At 43.2% G+C, this 16,686-nt stretch overlaps 1 protein-coding gene and 1 pseudogene across 2 annotated transcripts; one reads left to right on the top strand and one right to left on the bottom strand.

The window, feature by feature from the left end:
- Positions 1-566: 566 nt before the first annotated feature.
- Positions 567-13,052, top strand: LOC143570423 (small ribosomal subunit protein uS11z-like; annotated as a pseudogene). Its single transcript, XR_013141929.1, has 5 exons — positions 567-590; positions 12,115-12,234; positions 12,312-12,427; positions 12,499-12,628; positions 12,848-13,052. The product of XR_013141929.1 is annotated as a small ribosomal subunit protein uS11z-like (transcript).
- Positions 13,053-14,587: 1,535 nt separating this feature from the next.
- LOC143570417 (small ribosomal subunit protein uS11z-like) lies at positions 14,588-16,087 on the bottom strand. Its single transcript, XM_077056076.1, has 5 exons — positions 16,070-16,087; positions 15,455-15,574; positions 15,252-15,383; positions 15,054-15,183; positions 14,588-14,814 (listed from the first exon to the last, which is right to left on the bottom strand). The coding sequence occupies exons 1-5, from the start codon at positions 16,070-16,072 to the stop codon at positions 14,747-14,749; spliced, it is 453 nt and encodes a 150-aa protein (XP_076912191.1). The 5' UTR covers positions 16,073-16,087; the 3' UTR covers positions 14,588-14,746.
- Between the last annotated feature and the right edge of the window lie 599 nt (positions 16,088-16,686).

The raw sequence follows: 16,686 nt of genomic DNA, 5'->3' as shown, positions 1-16,686 counted from the left end.
TTTTGAAACTACCTCAAATACCTAAGTAAGTCTTTTTAAGATGGGATGATAACCGCCTATACTGATTTAAATGTATTCAGCACAAGGTGTTATGGACTTGTGGCCAAGACAACTTCCTATCTTGATTAGCACAATAATAGTTAACAAATATCTAGTTTGGACTTTGGAGGCATTAACATGTTCTCATCAACTTTAACTAACAGCCAATAAAATAAAATAAACTTTTGTGAATTAAATTAATTTATCAAGCACTTGGTATACATCTATTCTTAAAATCATTAATCATGTTCCACATGTTCAATTTAATCTCAAGACACTAAACAAGATTCATCATGAACTCAAGGTCAAATGCAAAATCTAAAATTTAAAAAAAGCTTATAATGCCTCCAAGCATTGGATGCGGTGATCCTCGAACATTGTAACAGTAGGCCTAGAATCAAAGCATTCATCGCAAATGGTGGAAATTTAAAGCTACATTGAGGGTAAATACTAAATTCAGTTATAGAGTAAACCTAGTGGTTCGGCCTTGAAGTACAACTAGAATCTGACTCTACACGACATCTAAAATGGCCTCCTCGGTTTGGTGCAAGGTTCGATTAAAACCGCTTGTCGAACCGCACATACGTAATGCATTAGTTATGTATATAGGGGTGGCAAATGTGACCCATTGGGTTGAATGGGGTGTGATAAAATGTATATAATGGGTCAAACTATAAAAAGAAAATTATTGAAACGGGTCAAAACAAGTTGACATTTCTTGAGGTTTTTTTTATAACGAGAAAAACGGAGGAAACTTTTTATTTTACTTTTTTAGTTTTTGATTTATATTCGAGTTATGATTTTTTAATTATTTTTATTTTGATTATTTTAATAACGGGTTTTTGAAATGGGTTGGGATTTCAGAAACTCCTCATTAAAAAATTCAAAAAAGAAATAATTAAAAATTCATAACTCGAAATATAAATCAAAAACTAAAAAGTTTCCTCCGTTTTCCTCGTTATATTAAAAAAAACCTCGAGAAATGTCAACCCGTTTTGACCCGTTTCATTTCTTTTTTTTTAATTTGACCCATTATATACATTTAATTGCAACTCATTTAACCCAATATGTCACATTTAACACTCCTAGTTATGCATGCAGGGTCTAAATTAAAAGATAAAATTATCTAATTAGTATATTTAAGAAGTTTGATGCCACAATGTAGTGTAAATATGTTTTAGTATATTTAGTAATAGTTTCATGTTTTAAAAATAATGATGCATTTGGCTGGATGGTTGTGGTCTTTATCTAAGAGATGTGGGTGGATTTGTTGTTGTGTCCCGAGTTGGAGGGCCTGGTGGATTTGTTGTTGTGTCCCGAGTTCGAGGGTCTGCATGACTTAAGGCCTTACATGGCTAAGAATAAATTGAAAACAAAGCTTTTAAAATGGTCATGAATGGGAAGAAGACATTTTATGGTTATCAATTTGGAGAAGAAAATTGTTTTGGTTATGGTATCGGAATGAACGTGACAAAAACCAACATAATTCGTAGACTCATCGTGTTTTGTTTTAGTTCCACTAACGTGATGACAACCGACCGAATTTTCGTAGAATGACCAACTCAATGCCAGGGATCGATAAACGTTGGGTTTTTACCAATTTTCGAGCTTTACCAACTAACGCCGCCCCACTGGTCCACCTCGATTTTTATAATTTTTTGTTTTATGTTTGGTTTTAGTTCCGGTACAATAATACACGTAACCGAAACCGACCAAATTCGCGTCGAGTTACAGACTCAACGCTTGAATTTACCACCGCCCATGTTTTACCGACCTACCCGCCGGGCAACACACTAGTTAAGTATAAATTGAATATAACTTTCTATCTATCTATATCTATATATTTATTTAAGAAAAAATATTATAAAATAGATTGGACAGAGTTTGGGCCGGGCCCAATTTGCCTTCATTTTATGCAACAGGGCCTCAAAAGGCTTGACCTAAAACCCTAACGCTGCCCGCGTTCTTTCACTCGTCATTCACTTTGCAAGGAGCCGAATTATTAGCTGAAGAAAGCAAGCTGCTACCATGGTAACTAATATACCATCTCTATTTCTCTTTATGAATCAATTTGTTTCATTTTCATACGCATTGTTGTTGTTTTTATTAGCCTTAAGTTGTTGTGGATCTGAGATAATTTTGTTAATTGATTTTTTACAAATAAAACTTGAGGTAGTTTGCCTCTAGTTATTGCTTTTTCTTTTTTTTAATTTAGTTTGTTGTTGGTTAGTTTAGTTTAGATCATCTTTGTTGTGATAGTGATGAAATTTGTTTGGAAGTTGCTAACAATTTAGAATATTTTTGAAGAGGTAGGTCCCAGCAGAGCCCAGTTGGACCCGCAAGACTCACCTTGAACAGGGACGTCTGCGCAGAAACCAACTGAATCCGCAGGACCAACCATGCTCAGAGACGTGACGTCCTTACGCGCAGTACGCAAGTTGTTCCCGCAGGAAATGCCTCCCAATGGTGAAGGACTCCGCCTGTCCCCGCAGCCTCGGATACAAGCCATTAGGGAAGGCCACCCGCGCAGCAAGGCTACACGCACAAGGCACTTAGCTCTCGATCATTCAGTGTCACCTGAAGGAATGAGCAAAGCCGGGAACAATCCCGCACAGTGGCGGGAGGGGGAATACTCCCGCCCAAATAAGCCAGTCCGTACAATACAGGAAGATCTTCTGTACTGTACCTGACGAGGTATGGGCAAAAGATCTGACTAAAGATACGACAGCTTATTGACAACAGTATGGCGAGCAGCATGCTCCTGCACTGTACGTCACTATTAGCCGCTGCGTACTCACCAACTCTTGTCATACCACGTGCGTAGCCGGCAGTTGGTGGAAAACTAATAGTATACAGCAGGCCTGGTCGCTATCAGCCGCTACCTACCCACCAACTACCAGCAGGGCATGTGCGTAGGCTACTGTTGGTGGAACAGGAATACTGTTGCAGTCAGCCACACCTCCTTGGAAACCTACCTTCGGCTATAAATACCACAAATGGTATGACCATCATATCTTATCATATTATCATCATATTATACCTGATATCTGCTCTAGCAATCTCTTAATATACATTTATATTTAAAGAGCAATCTAGTCTGATTCTCACGCCGGATGGTGGTCACAAGGAGGAACCCCCCCCTTCTCAGTGACAAGCTCACGGTGTCTGTTTTGCAGGTTATCAGAATAACCATCTTTTCTGGGTCTAACCCCTCGTGGGAAACATCTATCTAACCCCCAGGTTACCCGTAATCTGCCCGTGGGTCCGGTTAGTGTTTCTTCATTGGCGCCATTCGTGCATAGAGCTAGAACATTTTTCTCCAGTTTTTTCAAACTTCTACAGAGATGGTTAGAGAAATTCCGGTAACCACAACCCCAGCTACTGGGGGGAATACCGGCAACACAGTTTTTACAAACACTACCCCGGTTACCCAAGCCGGGGCAAGTGAAGTAAATTTTACGAACACTACCCCAGTTACTCAAGCTGGGGCAAGTGCAGTAAATGATCGCCTACTGGGATCCACCGGTACCCAGTTTGAGAAACGAAGACTCCCCCGCCAAACTCTCGATGAAGTTAAGGCATGGGCGGAGGCACGACAAAAGGAATTCCAGGCTGAGTTGGACGAACGCTTGCGTTCCGTACAACAGGCCGACGAATTCGAATATTTGGATGACTCGGAGGAATCCGACTCCGACGCGAACCCTCGCCATAGGGCAAAAGGGAAGCGTAAGGAAACGGAATCCCAACAGAAAAGGCATTTTGGACAAGCCTTCAAACCAAAAAGCACAGGAGGAAGTCCACGTGACTTCTCCAAAGCATTCAGACCAAACGTTGCAAATGCGGGAACGTCCAAATTTGCAAGGGACGTTGCGGAAGCAATCGCCCCAAAAAGTGCCAAACAAATGTCAAGCATAGGCACATATGATGGTATATCTGACCCCGATGATCATTTGAACAGATTCATAGCGAGGGCAACCGTCAGTAGTTGGACGGAATCTACGTGGTGTTACATGTTCCAAATGACACTGGTTGGAGCTGCTAGAGCGTGGTTCGATCGTCTACCGGTCAACCACATCTACGACTGGGCAGACTTCCAACAGAAGTTTAGCCAACACTTCAGCCAGCAAAGAAAGTATACCGAGGAGCAATGGACAATCCTCAAATGCATTCGAGAAACAGATGAATCTTTGCTAGACTTCATCACTCGCTTCAACTCGAAGAAACTTAGTCTGGGTAACATTAGCGAAGATCTTGTTCGCGCTGCTTTCATCCAGGGCGCGAACGACCCAGAGCTCATCCGCACCTTAACGGGTAAAGATGGCATGCCATCCACATGGGATGCCATCATGACAGCAGCAAAACGCTTCGCGGAAACTGAGAAGCAACTGGGTAGAGATCTCCCACAGAGCACAAACCTCTACACCCAGAAAACAAGGGAAGACAACGTCCTTACCGCCCGATTAAACAAAAAGCGGAAGCTAGGCATTTGGCAGTCAAGGGTAAACTTTGACACCTCATCCGGCTTGCAACATAGGTTAGGCGGAAGGGATAACGTACGATCGACCCAGAACCCCAGGTGGACGCCGCTCACCAAAAGCGTCACCGAGATATTCGCCACCGAGGAGCTCCCATGGCCAAAGCCTCAAATAATCCGACATCGTCACAATGCTGATCAGAGTAAATACTGTGACTTTCACAAGACAAAAGGCCACAACACCGAAGAATGCATAGACGTGAAAGACATGGTCGAAGCATTTGTCAGAGATGGGACGCTCGCGCACCTCGTGGCGCAATGAACGCTGAGCAGGCTGATGCGTGTAGAACCCCAGCTGGGAAAAACACGAATAAAATTCCAGCTTCGATATGGAGACTACATGCTGCGTAAAGAACGAGATCCCGAACCAGGTGCGTATCGGCTCGATGGCACTCCCATCCCAACAACATAGAAGGGAGCTCATTTACACAGTTTGCATGTAAATCAATTCCAAATTTGTAAAGAAAAGGCCAAGAGCCACTTCTAATGGAAATGATTCTCCTTAAAACATCGATGCTGATAATTTTACATTTATACTTTATGATGTATTCAACACTAATATGCTGGTTTTCACCGCATAATTACGTGAAAAGTCGTTGCATGGGGAAGGCGGCAAAACCCGCATAAACCCAAGAGACGACAAACCTTCACGCGGGTCAGTTGAAGGGGAAAAGTTCAGTCATCCCATTAAATGAAAGTGCCGGTCTATCCGCATGAATCATGAGAGGAAACTGAACACTAACCTATCAACAACCGTGCGTCGAACGGTTAATTTATTAAACACTAATATGCCGGTTTTCACCGCATAATTACGTGAAAAGTCGCATGGGGAAGGCGGCAAAACCCACATAAACCCAAGAAACGACAAACCTTCACGCAGGTCAGTTGAAGGGGAAAAGTTCAGTTATCCCATTAAATGAAAGTGCCGGTCTATCCGCATGAATCATGAAAAAGGGAACCGAACACTAACCTATTGACAACCACGCGTCGAACGGGTCAAAAGAAAATTTCTAACAAAAGGATGAAGAAAACCTACACGCAGGTCAGATATAGGTAAAGTTTAGCCATCCTAAGTGCAAGTGACGGTCCTACCCGCACAATCACTAAGGAGGAAGCAAAACTTCACACCAATTATCTGCCACGTTCAAAGGTTAACTTATCCTAAACACTTAGAAATTCCATAAAAAGATGAGGAAAACCTACACGCAGGTCAGATATAGGTAAAGTTTAGCCATCCTAAGTGCAAGTGACGGTCCTACCCGCACAATCACTAAGGAGGAAGCAAAACTTCACACCAATTATCTGCCACGTTCAAAGGTTAACTTATCCTAAACACTTAGAAATTCCATAAAAAGATGAGGAAAACCTACACGCAGGTCAGATATGGGTAAAGTTTAGCCATCCTACTAAGTGCAAGTGACGGTCCTACCCGCACAATCACGAAAGAGGAAGCAAAACTTCACACCTATTATCTACCACGTTCAAAGGTTAACTTATTCTAAACACTTGGAAAATTGCTAATTTAAACTAAAGTATGCAAGTCGTATAACGTTTATAAAGCAAGGAATCCAATAAAAGAAACGGTCTTACCCGCACAAAGATTTATATTTCATAAATATTCGTTACAAGAATGGCCGGGTAACTACCCGCCTACAAGAAAATAAATCTATACAAGATAAATCTATCCTAGCAATGGGAAGGGTTCTTCAGGGCCACTTCCACTTGGACCAGCCCCATCAGTAGAGCGTGGCAGTTCAAGGAAAGCTTTGAGGATAGCTAGCCCTTCATCAGCAGCAGCAACTTCATTCACCTTCTCCACCACCGGATGCGGGAAGGCGGCGTATTGATTTACTGCTTGGTCGTATACAGCTTCGGTATCTACATCGAATAAAGGGAAGTTGGAAGGCGGGATGCCTTTCTCAACGAACCCTAGACCAAGCAGGAAGCCGGCCTTTTCCCCATCTTCGTGAGAAGCGTTGAGGGCTGCGCTCATAGCATCGTCGTAAGATGTCTCTAAGAAGACCCGATGCACAACCTACAAAAGAAAATATACAAGTGTCAAACATTTTCTATTTACAAAGAAAAGCGTGAAGACATGAAACCATACCTGAGACAACGCTTCTCGAAGAAGCCATTCCTTGGCAACCAGAGCTTCCTGGAGGGCAGCTTGAGCTTCGTTACGGGCGCGTTCGGCTACACTCTTGTTGAGGTTGGTAAGCAACACCTCTTTAGCCGCAGCCTCTTCGACGCCCTTTAGCTTACGCTCGGTATGGTCAAGCACCCCCCTCTGGTCCAGGATTTCTTGAAGCTTCTTAGCATCCTCCATCGCCAAGGCATCATGAGCCTGCTGGAGAGCCTCTAATTTGGCTTTAAGTTCTTCATTCTCCACGCGTAGAGGCTCAGCAACAGCTTCAGCCTTGGTGGCCCTCTCGGTTGCGTTCCTCGCAGTTTCCTTAGCCAGCCGAAGCTGTTCATTAACAGCTTGGGCAGCCTTGGAACGGGCCTCAAGTCGAGCCTGAACTTCAACCTCAAGGGCCTTGAAGGCCTTCTCCTTCTCCGCAGCCGCTGCGGAGAGTTTTTGGTTCTCCTCCCGGATAGCCCGCGCCTGAGCTACTTCTTTAGCGCGAGCTGCTTTTAACTTGTCGTTTTCACGACAAAGCAGCTCGACGCGCGGCTGCATCCGGGCCAGGAGAACCCGAAGCTCATTGCTTAGCCTACCCTCCTGGTAGCTAGCCATGGCTTCCCCCAACGCACCACTGGGAGCAGCGTGACGAGCCCATTCCACGCACTCCACAGGGGTACGAAGGGTTGTTCCTCGGCGTATGTTCCATCGTGGAACACACACTTCATTGGAATCCGACACTGCAAAAAACAAAAGGCGGTTAGGAAAAGATGATAAAAATTATATAAGTGAAAAAGGGCCAAAGGAACCCTACGCACCTGTAGGGTCTATAACAGGCCGATAGCCGCCGAACCCATCACCTGAACCCAAAGGAAATCCATCCAAGAGGTCAGGCAGATGAGAAGGTGGCAAAGATTGGCGAGAACCCCCATGCGTACCTGATGGACCGGCCGTCGTTGCCGGTGGCGGGGGCATGGTAGCAGCCGCCGCAGTCGCTGCCGCAGAATCCGCAGCAATCGTAACCGCCGGCTCGGTGAAGGATGCTGTAAAAATCGCACTCACGGCCGACGGTGACGTCATCTCGGCTGGAACAGTCGGCTCAAAGGAGTGAGCAACTGAACCAGCGGGCGCAGGCGCAGCCGCCTGGGTCGTCGCCTCAGGTAGGCTGACCGGGCTTACCGTCATTGGCGGAGAGGTACTCCTCTGCGCTCCACCCTGGAATGCGTCAACATCCACGCCTGCGTAAAGATGATAAGTGTTAAAACGATATTAAGCTATGAAGATAAAAGCTAAAGAAAGTTATACTTACGGGTTTTCTTGAGCCTAAAAGTACGGACGGGCGGGGATGAACCCGATGGAGCCGGCCTCTTCACGCCGGTCACCGTTGTCATCCTGGGCTTTTCGGTGACAGTTGTCACAGCCTCCGGAATGTTGGTCTTGTCACCACCGGGATTCCCCGCCACCTCTTCGCTCTCGGTCTCCGAATCAGACCGAGGCGCCGGATCGGCAGTGGAGGCCACCTTCTCTTTACCCTTCCCGCCGGCAGCCTTCTTCTTCCGCACCAACGGAGGACCATCTGCGGATTCCTCATCAGAACATACGATTAGAGGAATTCCAGCAGAGGTTTCAACATTGAGGGGACGAGGGTTGAAGAGCGCCTTACCTGGCCGCCTGGCGCTCAGGATCTCATGGCCTAGCGGATAGACCTCCACGAACCGATCCGCAGTTTGTTCGAGGATGGGCAACTCGTTCTCGTCCAGAGCGCGAGTACCCATCCGTGCGGGACCGTCAGCCTCCCGCGGGTTAAGGAGCGACTGCAGGTCGTTCCCCTCTGAAATAAACAGGGAAAAAGTTAGAAGAAATTTAAAATCAACAAAAGGAAAGAAAGCATACCGTAAGGAACAGAGTTCGAACCGTATTCGAGGACGATCGGAACCTTTTGCGCGTCCGCCGCCTTCCAGACCCGGCTCATCCCCAACATGACCATCCCGGACTCCGCAAACCGGTAAACCGGAGATTGGATCCGAGATATCCTCGAAAACCATTCCGCCTCCTGGTAGTTGGAGGCGTGAAGGCTTGGGAGAGCTTGCCCATTCTTAAACTTCATGGCAAGGGGAATGGCGCGAGCGGAGATAAAGAAGAACTCCCGCTTCCACGCGCGAAGACTGCGCTCGGTCGCGCAAATCTTCAAACCCTTGATACGGGTTGTCAGGGTATACCACCCCTGGATGCACCTCCAAGTGTAGAAGGTCATCAGGCGGTCAACATGGGGCTCGATGCCCAAAATCCGGCACACCCACTCGAAGTGGCGAATCTTGGCGATCGCCATGGGGTGCAACTCGGTCAAATGAACACCGTGCCTCTCAAGGACACGGTAAACAAACTTTGTCAATGGGAACCTAAGATTCCCATAGACAAAGAATGCTGCATAAACCCCGATCTTGCCTCTGGGGGCATCGTACACGGTCTGATGGGGTTCAGGAAACTCAGGCTCGAGAGGATCGAGCATGAACTTCCTGACAACATACCGGTACAGATCGCCGGGCAGAGCACACTGGCACTCGCCAGCAGTACTCTTGTCATCGGCTGTAGACTCGAGATCACGTGAAGACATCTTGCAGAAAGAAGAAAACGATTTCGGGAAAATGCTTGCCTGAAAAGGTGAGTATTTGCCGGAAATCGCTAAGAAGAAGAAGAGAAGGGTGAAAGTGTGGATTACAAAGAGCCCTCTCCCCCTTTATATACTAATCGCAATTAATGCGATGAATTTAATGCGGAGGAGAGAGAAAACGAAGGTGCAATGAAACTATGACACGTGGCAAAAAGCAAGCTGGCAACAGCTGTTGACAGGACGCGTACCATTAATTTCGCGGCCACGCGCCCGAAAAATCGCACCCACGCGCCTGAAAAAGCGTCTGGAATGACCATGTACTGTCACGTCACCATAACTTCCTGCACGTCCTGACACAGTCAGAAGAAACCGTCGCACGACGTTTCAGAGGTTTGGACTGTTCTTATCTTTCCACCAACCTTTCGAATTTCAAAATTCAAAATTTAAAAATATTAAAAAGTAAGCGGGAAAATACCCCTTACCTTGGCGAACAAGTAACCGTAAGACGGATGCGGGTACAGTGTAAAGGCAAAACCCTTCACATACCTAGCACCCGCAGGGAATTGAAGCCAAATAAACCTTGGCGAACAAGTAACCGTAAGACGGATGCGGGTACAGTGTAAAGGCAAAACCCTTCACATACCTAGCACCCGCAGGGAATTGAAGCCAAATAAACCTTGGCGAACAAGTAACCGTAAGACGGATGCGGGTACAGTGTTAAGGCAAAACCCTTCACATACCTAGCACCCGCAGGGAATTGAAGCCAAATATTCCTCGGCAACCAAGTAACTATAAGACGGTTGCGGGTACAGTGTAAAGGCAAAACCCTTCACATACCTAGCACCCGCAGGGAATTGACGCCAGGAATACCTTGGAAGTAAAGTAACCGTAAGACGAGCGCTGGTACAGTGTTAAGGCAAAACCCTTCACATACCTAGCGCTCCGCTGGGAATTGAAACCAAGAAGGATCTTCTGGGCAATGCTTGCGGAAACGGAAATAACATCCCCGCATAGCGGGAACGTCGAGAACTACGTTGTTTGAAGCTCCAGGATGGAATTGGTGGTTTTAACATAATTGATCACTATGTTCAAAACTACCAAAACCTCATGGAGAATCCACACAAGTGGGACTCAACGCTCCTGACTTGCGAGGAGGTTACAGACCTACCCGCATCATACCCAAAGACCAAGCAGGAAACTCGGGAATTTCTGCAAGTGACAAGGACTTCCGCGGGAAGAATCCCCATGGAAAACCTTAAAAAACCCTTTTCAAAACCCTTTGCTTAAGTCCAAAAGTTCACCTCACTTTATTAAACACGCATGAGAAGAACATTGGACTGGGGGGACTTGAAGAGGTAGGTCCCAGCAGAGCCCAGTTGGACCCGCAAGACTCACCTTGAACAGGGACGTCTGCGCAGAAACCAACTGGATCCGCAGGACCAACCATGCTCAGAGACGTGACGTCCTTACGCGCAGTACGCAAGTTGTTCCAGCAGGAAATGCCTCCCAATGGTGAAGGACTCCGCCTGTCCCCGCAGCCTCGGATACAAGCCATTAGGGAAGGCCACCCGCGCAGCAAGGCTACACGCACAAGGCACTTAGCTCTCGATCATTCAGTGTCACCTGAAGGAATGAGCAAAGCCGGGAACAATCCCGCACAGTGGCGGGAGGGGGAATACTCCCGCCCAAATAAGCCAGTCCGTACAATACAGGAAGATCTTCTGTACTGTACCTGACGAGGTATGGGCAAAAGATCTGACTAAAGATACGACAGCTTATTGACAACAGTATGGCGAGCAGCATGCTCCTGCACTGTACGTCACTATTAGCCGCTGTCTACTCACCAACTCTTGTCATACCACGTGCGTAGCCGGCAGTTGGTGGAAAATGAATAGTATACAGCAGGCCTGGTCGCTATCAGCCGCTACCTACCCACCAACTACCAGCAGGGCATGTGCGTAGGCTACTGTTGGTGGAACAGGAATACTGTTGCAGCCGGCCACACCTCCTTGGAAACCTACATTCGGCTATAAATACCACAAATGGTATGACCATCATATCTTATCATATTATCATCATATTATACCTGATATCTGCTCTAGCAATCTCTTAATATACATTTATATTTAAAGAGCAATCTAGTCTGATTCTCACGCCGGAGGGTGGTCACAAGGAGGAACCCCCCCCTTCTCAGTGACAAGCTCACGGTGTCTGTTTTGCAGGTTATCAGAAGAACCATCTTTTCTGGGTCTAACCCCTCGTGGGAAACATCTATCTAACCCCCAGGTTACCCGTAATCTGCCCGTGGGTCCGGTTAGTGTTTCTTCAATTTTCAATAAGTTTGTAATTTTTTTTTCATGGACAGGGTGTGTGTATATATATATATATATAGGGTTAAGTTCTCGAAGAGTTGTAAAATCTCTAGAAATCCATTCTTAACCATATGTTTTTAATTAAAGATTAAATCTTGTAGTTCACAATTAAAGTTAATAAAAAAATGTAAAAGTTAATTTACATTTTCTCTCTTCTGAAAAAATATATAAAAATTAGTAAAAAAATAGCAAAAACATTTTTTTTTATGTTTTCGATGTTTTGTATTAAATGTAACAATATATATTACATGTAACAAAAAAAGCGATCTTACATAGGCTTTTTACAACTTAAGTGGGTTTTCATTCTATACTTTGCCTATATATATATATAAATAAATATATATATAATGTTGTGTTATTTAACACCTGGTGCATCATCTAAAATTAGTATCTGTCTCTGTTGGTTTAATTACTGATTTTGTTTTTATTTTGTTAGTCGAGGAGAAAGACAAGAGAGCCAAAGGAAGACAATGTGACCCTTGGACCTGCTACCCGCGAGGGAGAACTTGTTTTCGGTGTTGCTCACATCTTTGCTTCCTTCAATGTCACCTTCATTGTAAGTTAGTTTAAATCTTTCTAATAATTGTAATAATAATAATCATCATTCAAACTGATTTTACGTATTATTTGCAGCATGTGACTGATCTCTCCGGAAGAGAAACGATGGTCAGAAAGTGAAGGCCGACAGAGATGAATCTTCACCTTATGCTGCTATGCTTGCTGCACAAGATGTTACCCAGCGTTGCAAGGTTACTTGTTACGTTTATTATCATTCATTTATTTGCACAAGTAATCGATATCATGTTTTGATTCATTTCAGGAGCTTGGCATTAATGCTCTTCACATCAAGTTGCGCGCTACTGGAGGTAACAAGACCAAGACACCTGGCCCCGGTGCTCAGTCAGCTCTCAGAGCTCTTGCTCGCTCTGGCATGAAAATTGGCCGCATAGGTAAGTAATCTTTTATTATATAATTGTACGCACACACGTATGTTTGTTTCTGCATGTATGTGAAAACTTTGGTTTTAAAATGCGCGCATATTGTTTGACGCGCTTGTGAGGCCGCATCTGATGCTGCGATGCGTTGCGTTGAAAATCTGTTCGTTGCAGTTTACGCATTTTCAAACAAGTATTTGATTAATGAGGTGACTTGTTATTTTGTTGTTGCAGAGGATGTTACGCCGATTCCAACTGACAGCACCAGGCGAAAGAGTGGTAGAAGAGGAAGGAGGCTGTGATTTCATTATATCTGCTGCTCCATTTTCAGATGTGTTGGATCAAGGTTGTTTTTGGTCGCATGTTTTTTATGTTGTTTTATAGACCAGTTTCGATTCTAGTTTAAAGAATGGTTGTTTTAAGTTTGCCTGTTTTAACCAGACTTTCTCAAAAAATCTGCTTTAAAGTTTTGATTTGAATTTAATGATTTTGCTGGTGATGCTTGTGGTGGTTCATGTTTACTAAACCAAACTAAAACTTGAAAATTTTATTTTAGGGTAAACTGTCAAAATGATTAGTTTTTTGTTCCAATTTTTTGAATGCTATTTCAGCTCAAAGATCAATTTTTTATTTTTTTAAATTACCCAAGATAAACAAAAAAAAAATTACACCAACTTGTCCAAGTGACTGAGCTTTTTTTAAACCTAATTTTGAACCGTAAGAGACTTGAAATTGTCCAAAATCTTTCTAACAATGGCTTCTTTATATAGAAATAAACTCATTCCTAGCCCTCCAAAGGTCTAGTAGATGCATCAACAAGAGATAATCAACCAACAAGAGATGATCAGAATGCAATAATTTCTTTAAATTGATCTCCCTTTCGAACCGCTAAGTGAAGCTTAAAAATGTCTGATCGTGAAAGCTTAAATCGGATCCACCTTGCACCATTGTCTAACCCCTTGCCAAACAATTGAATCGATGAGACAGGAAGTGAGTATTTATGGGAGGATTTACTATAAATGAACTGGTAAACTATAACTAAATATTGTAATAGTTAAGACATAAAATAATTTAAACAAAAGCAATTTTATAAATAAATGAGCTTAGCATGGGAGAAGTGAAGACTTAGGTTGAATATTACATGGTCTCAAATTCGAATCCGATCCCAACCAAGTTTCACCATAGTAGGCTTTTTGCCGTTGGATTATCCTGGGTGGCCGGGCTTTATTCGTTGGTTGTACTATAAAATAGCCATCAAATATAATCAAGACTTCATGACCAGACACATCCAATGAGAAAGTGACACATATTGCCTTGAAGCTCCACTAAACACCCGTTAAGCCTATAACTGAATATCATGAATAATGACCACACACCAACATAAAGTAACGTGCCACACAATTGAGGAGCCTAAACAGCATGATAACGCCAAGATGGTGCCTACATGCTCAAAGGTGAAATTGTGAAAATAGGTTCATTTGGAGCCGACCCACAATAGCTGTTGAAAAGTAGCTCCATTGGAGCTGTTCTAAGGAGAGAGGCATCATTGTTGCTTACACACTAGAAACTAGGCTTCTTGTCTACTTTGGGTTCACTCACTATTTTAAAATTTTACCTTAATTTTATCCACAATGACTTGACTATTCTTGCTAGTTATTCAATATAAGTTTAGTTAAAAGTCATCACCAGTAACTAGTCAGATTGTCACAAACTAATCCTCATATCTTCATTGCCATGTTCCATTTGATTTCTTTAAAGTACTTCAACACAACCATTCTTAACCGTGCATAGACCATAGTCCCAAGCACAATTTCTTCAAAGAATTAAGGGAAAAACACTACGTTTTCTTCATCAATGACAAATGTTAACGTATTCATACAAGAAGGCAATTTATAAAACGCCATCAGTTCATCTTTTTTGTTAAAGATCACCAGCAAAATCATTAAGATTCAAATAAAAACTTTAAAGCAATTTTTTTGACTGGTTAAAACCGGGAAATTTAAACTTCCATTCTTTTTCAACAAACTAGAAACAAAACTGGTCTATAAAAAAACAACAGATAACATGTATCCAAAAACAGCCTCGATCCAACAAAAAACGACATCTGAAAATGGAGGAGCGGATATAATGAAATCACAGCCTCCTTCCTCTTCTACCACTCTTTCGCCTGGTGCTGTCAGTTGGAATTGGTGTAACATCCTCTGCACAAATAAAACAGGTCCGCTCATTAATTAAATACTTATTTTTTCACCTTGGTTTTAAATTGGGTAAACTGCAACAATCGAATTTTCACCGCAACATGAAAATGCAACGCATCGCAGCAGCAGATGCAGTCTCACTAGCGCATCAGCCACTATGCAGGCATTTTAAAACAAAGGTTTTCACATACATACATAAACATACGTGTGTGCGTTTAATTATATAATAAAAGATAACTTACCTATGCGGCCAATTTTCATGCCAGAACGAGCAAGAGCTCTGAGAGCAGACTGAGCACCGGGACCAGGTGTCTTGGTCTTGTTACCTCCAGTAGCGCGCAACTTGATGTGAAGAGCATTAATGCCAAGCTCCTAAAATGAATCAAAACAATCAACAACCTTGTAAAAGTATTTGTGCAGATGAATAAATAATAAGTAACCTTGCAACGCTGGGTAACATCTTGTGCAGCAAGCATAGCAGCATAAGGTGAAGACTCGTCTCTGTCCGCCTTAACTTTCATCCCACCTGTAATTCTCACCATTGTTTCTCTTCCGGAGAGATCATTCACATGCTGCATTGCAAAAATAACTCATAAATAAAATTCAATTCAATTATTATTGAAAAGGTTTGGTTTAATCTTACAATGAAGGTGTCATTGAAAGATGCAAAGATGTGAGCAACACCGAAAACAAGTTCTCCCTCGCGGGTAGCAGGTCCAAGGGTCACATTGTCTTCCTTAGGCTCTCTCGTCTTTCTCCTCGACTAACAAAATAATGAAAAATAAACTTACTAATCAATAATCGAAACCAATACAAACATATACTAGTTTTAGAAGCTGCAGGTGAATAACAGTATACCATAGCCAGCCAGTATCCATAAAAATTACAACATATTGTCACAAACAACATTCAATTTTCAACAAACTAAATTCATCAAAGATGATCTAAAGTAACAAACCAACAGCAAACAAAATAATTAAATAAAAAAGCAATAATCAAAAGCCTCAATTTTTGTTTGTTTAAAATCATCAATTAACAAAATTATCAACCTAATATCACAGATCCACAACAACTTAACGGTAACAAAAACATAAATGCATATGGAATTAAACAAATAATAATAGTTAAACCTAAATCAATCGATAAACTTGAGCTTACTTTAAAAACCTCAAATCGAAGATAAACAATCACACAATATAATACAAGAAATACGTCAACTTATCCATTCATAGAGATGATGTATTAATTAATTAGTTACCATGGTAGCAGCAGCTTTCAATTCGCCTTCCTGACGCAAAGTGACGAGTGAGTGAACGAATGGTTAGGGTTTTAGGGCACATTTTATGTCAGTCAACCCTTTTGGGCCTGTGAAATGAAGAGCCCAGCCCAAACTCTGTTGTTTTACCTAATTTATTTTACCTATAGACAACAAGGTGTGAGGTGCATAAACCGGGTATTCACTGGAACTGGAACTGGGTAGGAACCGGTTCCGGGTATGGTTAACAAAAATCAAAATCGGGTCCGGGTAGGAACCGGTTATGGGTATAGTCGGGTATTTGACCGGTTCTATCGGGTTTTTTCGGGGTTTCGGGTAAGGTTAGGTCGGGTTTTGATCGGGTATTGGTGGGCCCGGTTCTGGGTACAGTTATGGGGGTAAATCCAAAGCCCGGTCCATACCCGCGGGTAGGGTAGGTTCGGGTCCGGTTCTGGGTAGGAACCGTTAAGTCGGGTTCGAAACCGGCTTTTTTGTACACCTCTAGACAGGGTAAGTCAAGTATCGAATCCAGAGGAGCATGTTATTTATAGAACAATTATAAAAAGAAAATTATGAAGTGTTGTCGAATGAATGCTGATCACACTAGCAAGCTTTGTGTC

Source organism: Bidens hawaiensis, unplaced genomic scaffold, assembly GCF_021521415.1.
Source record: "Bidens hawaiensis isolate Kalapana, Puna unplaced genomic scaffold, B.hawaiensis_p1.1 tig00024982_1, whole genome shotgun sequence".
NCBI lineage: Eukaryota > Viridiplantae > Streptophyta > Magnoliopsida > Asterales > Asteraceae > Bidens > Bidens hawaiensis.
This window is presented reverse-complemented; position numbering and strand designations above follow the sequence as displayed.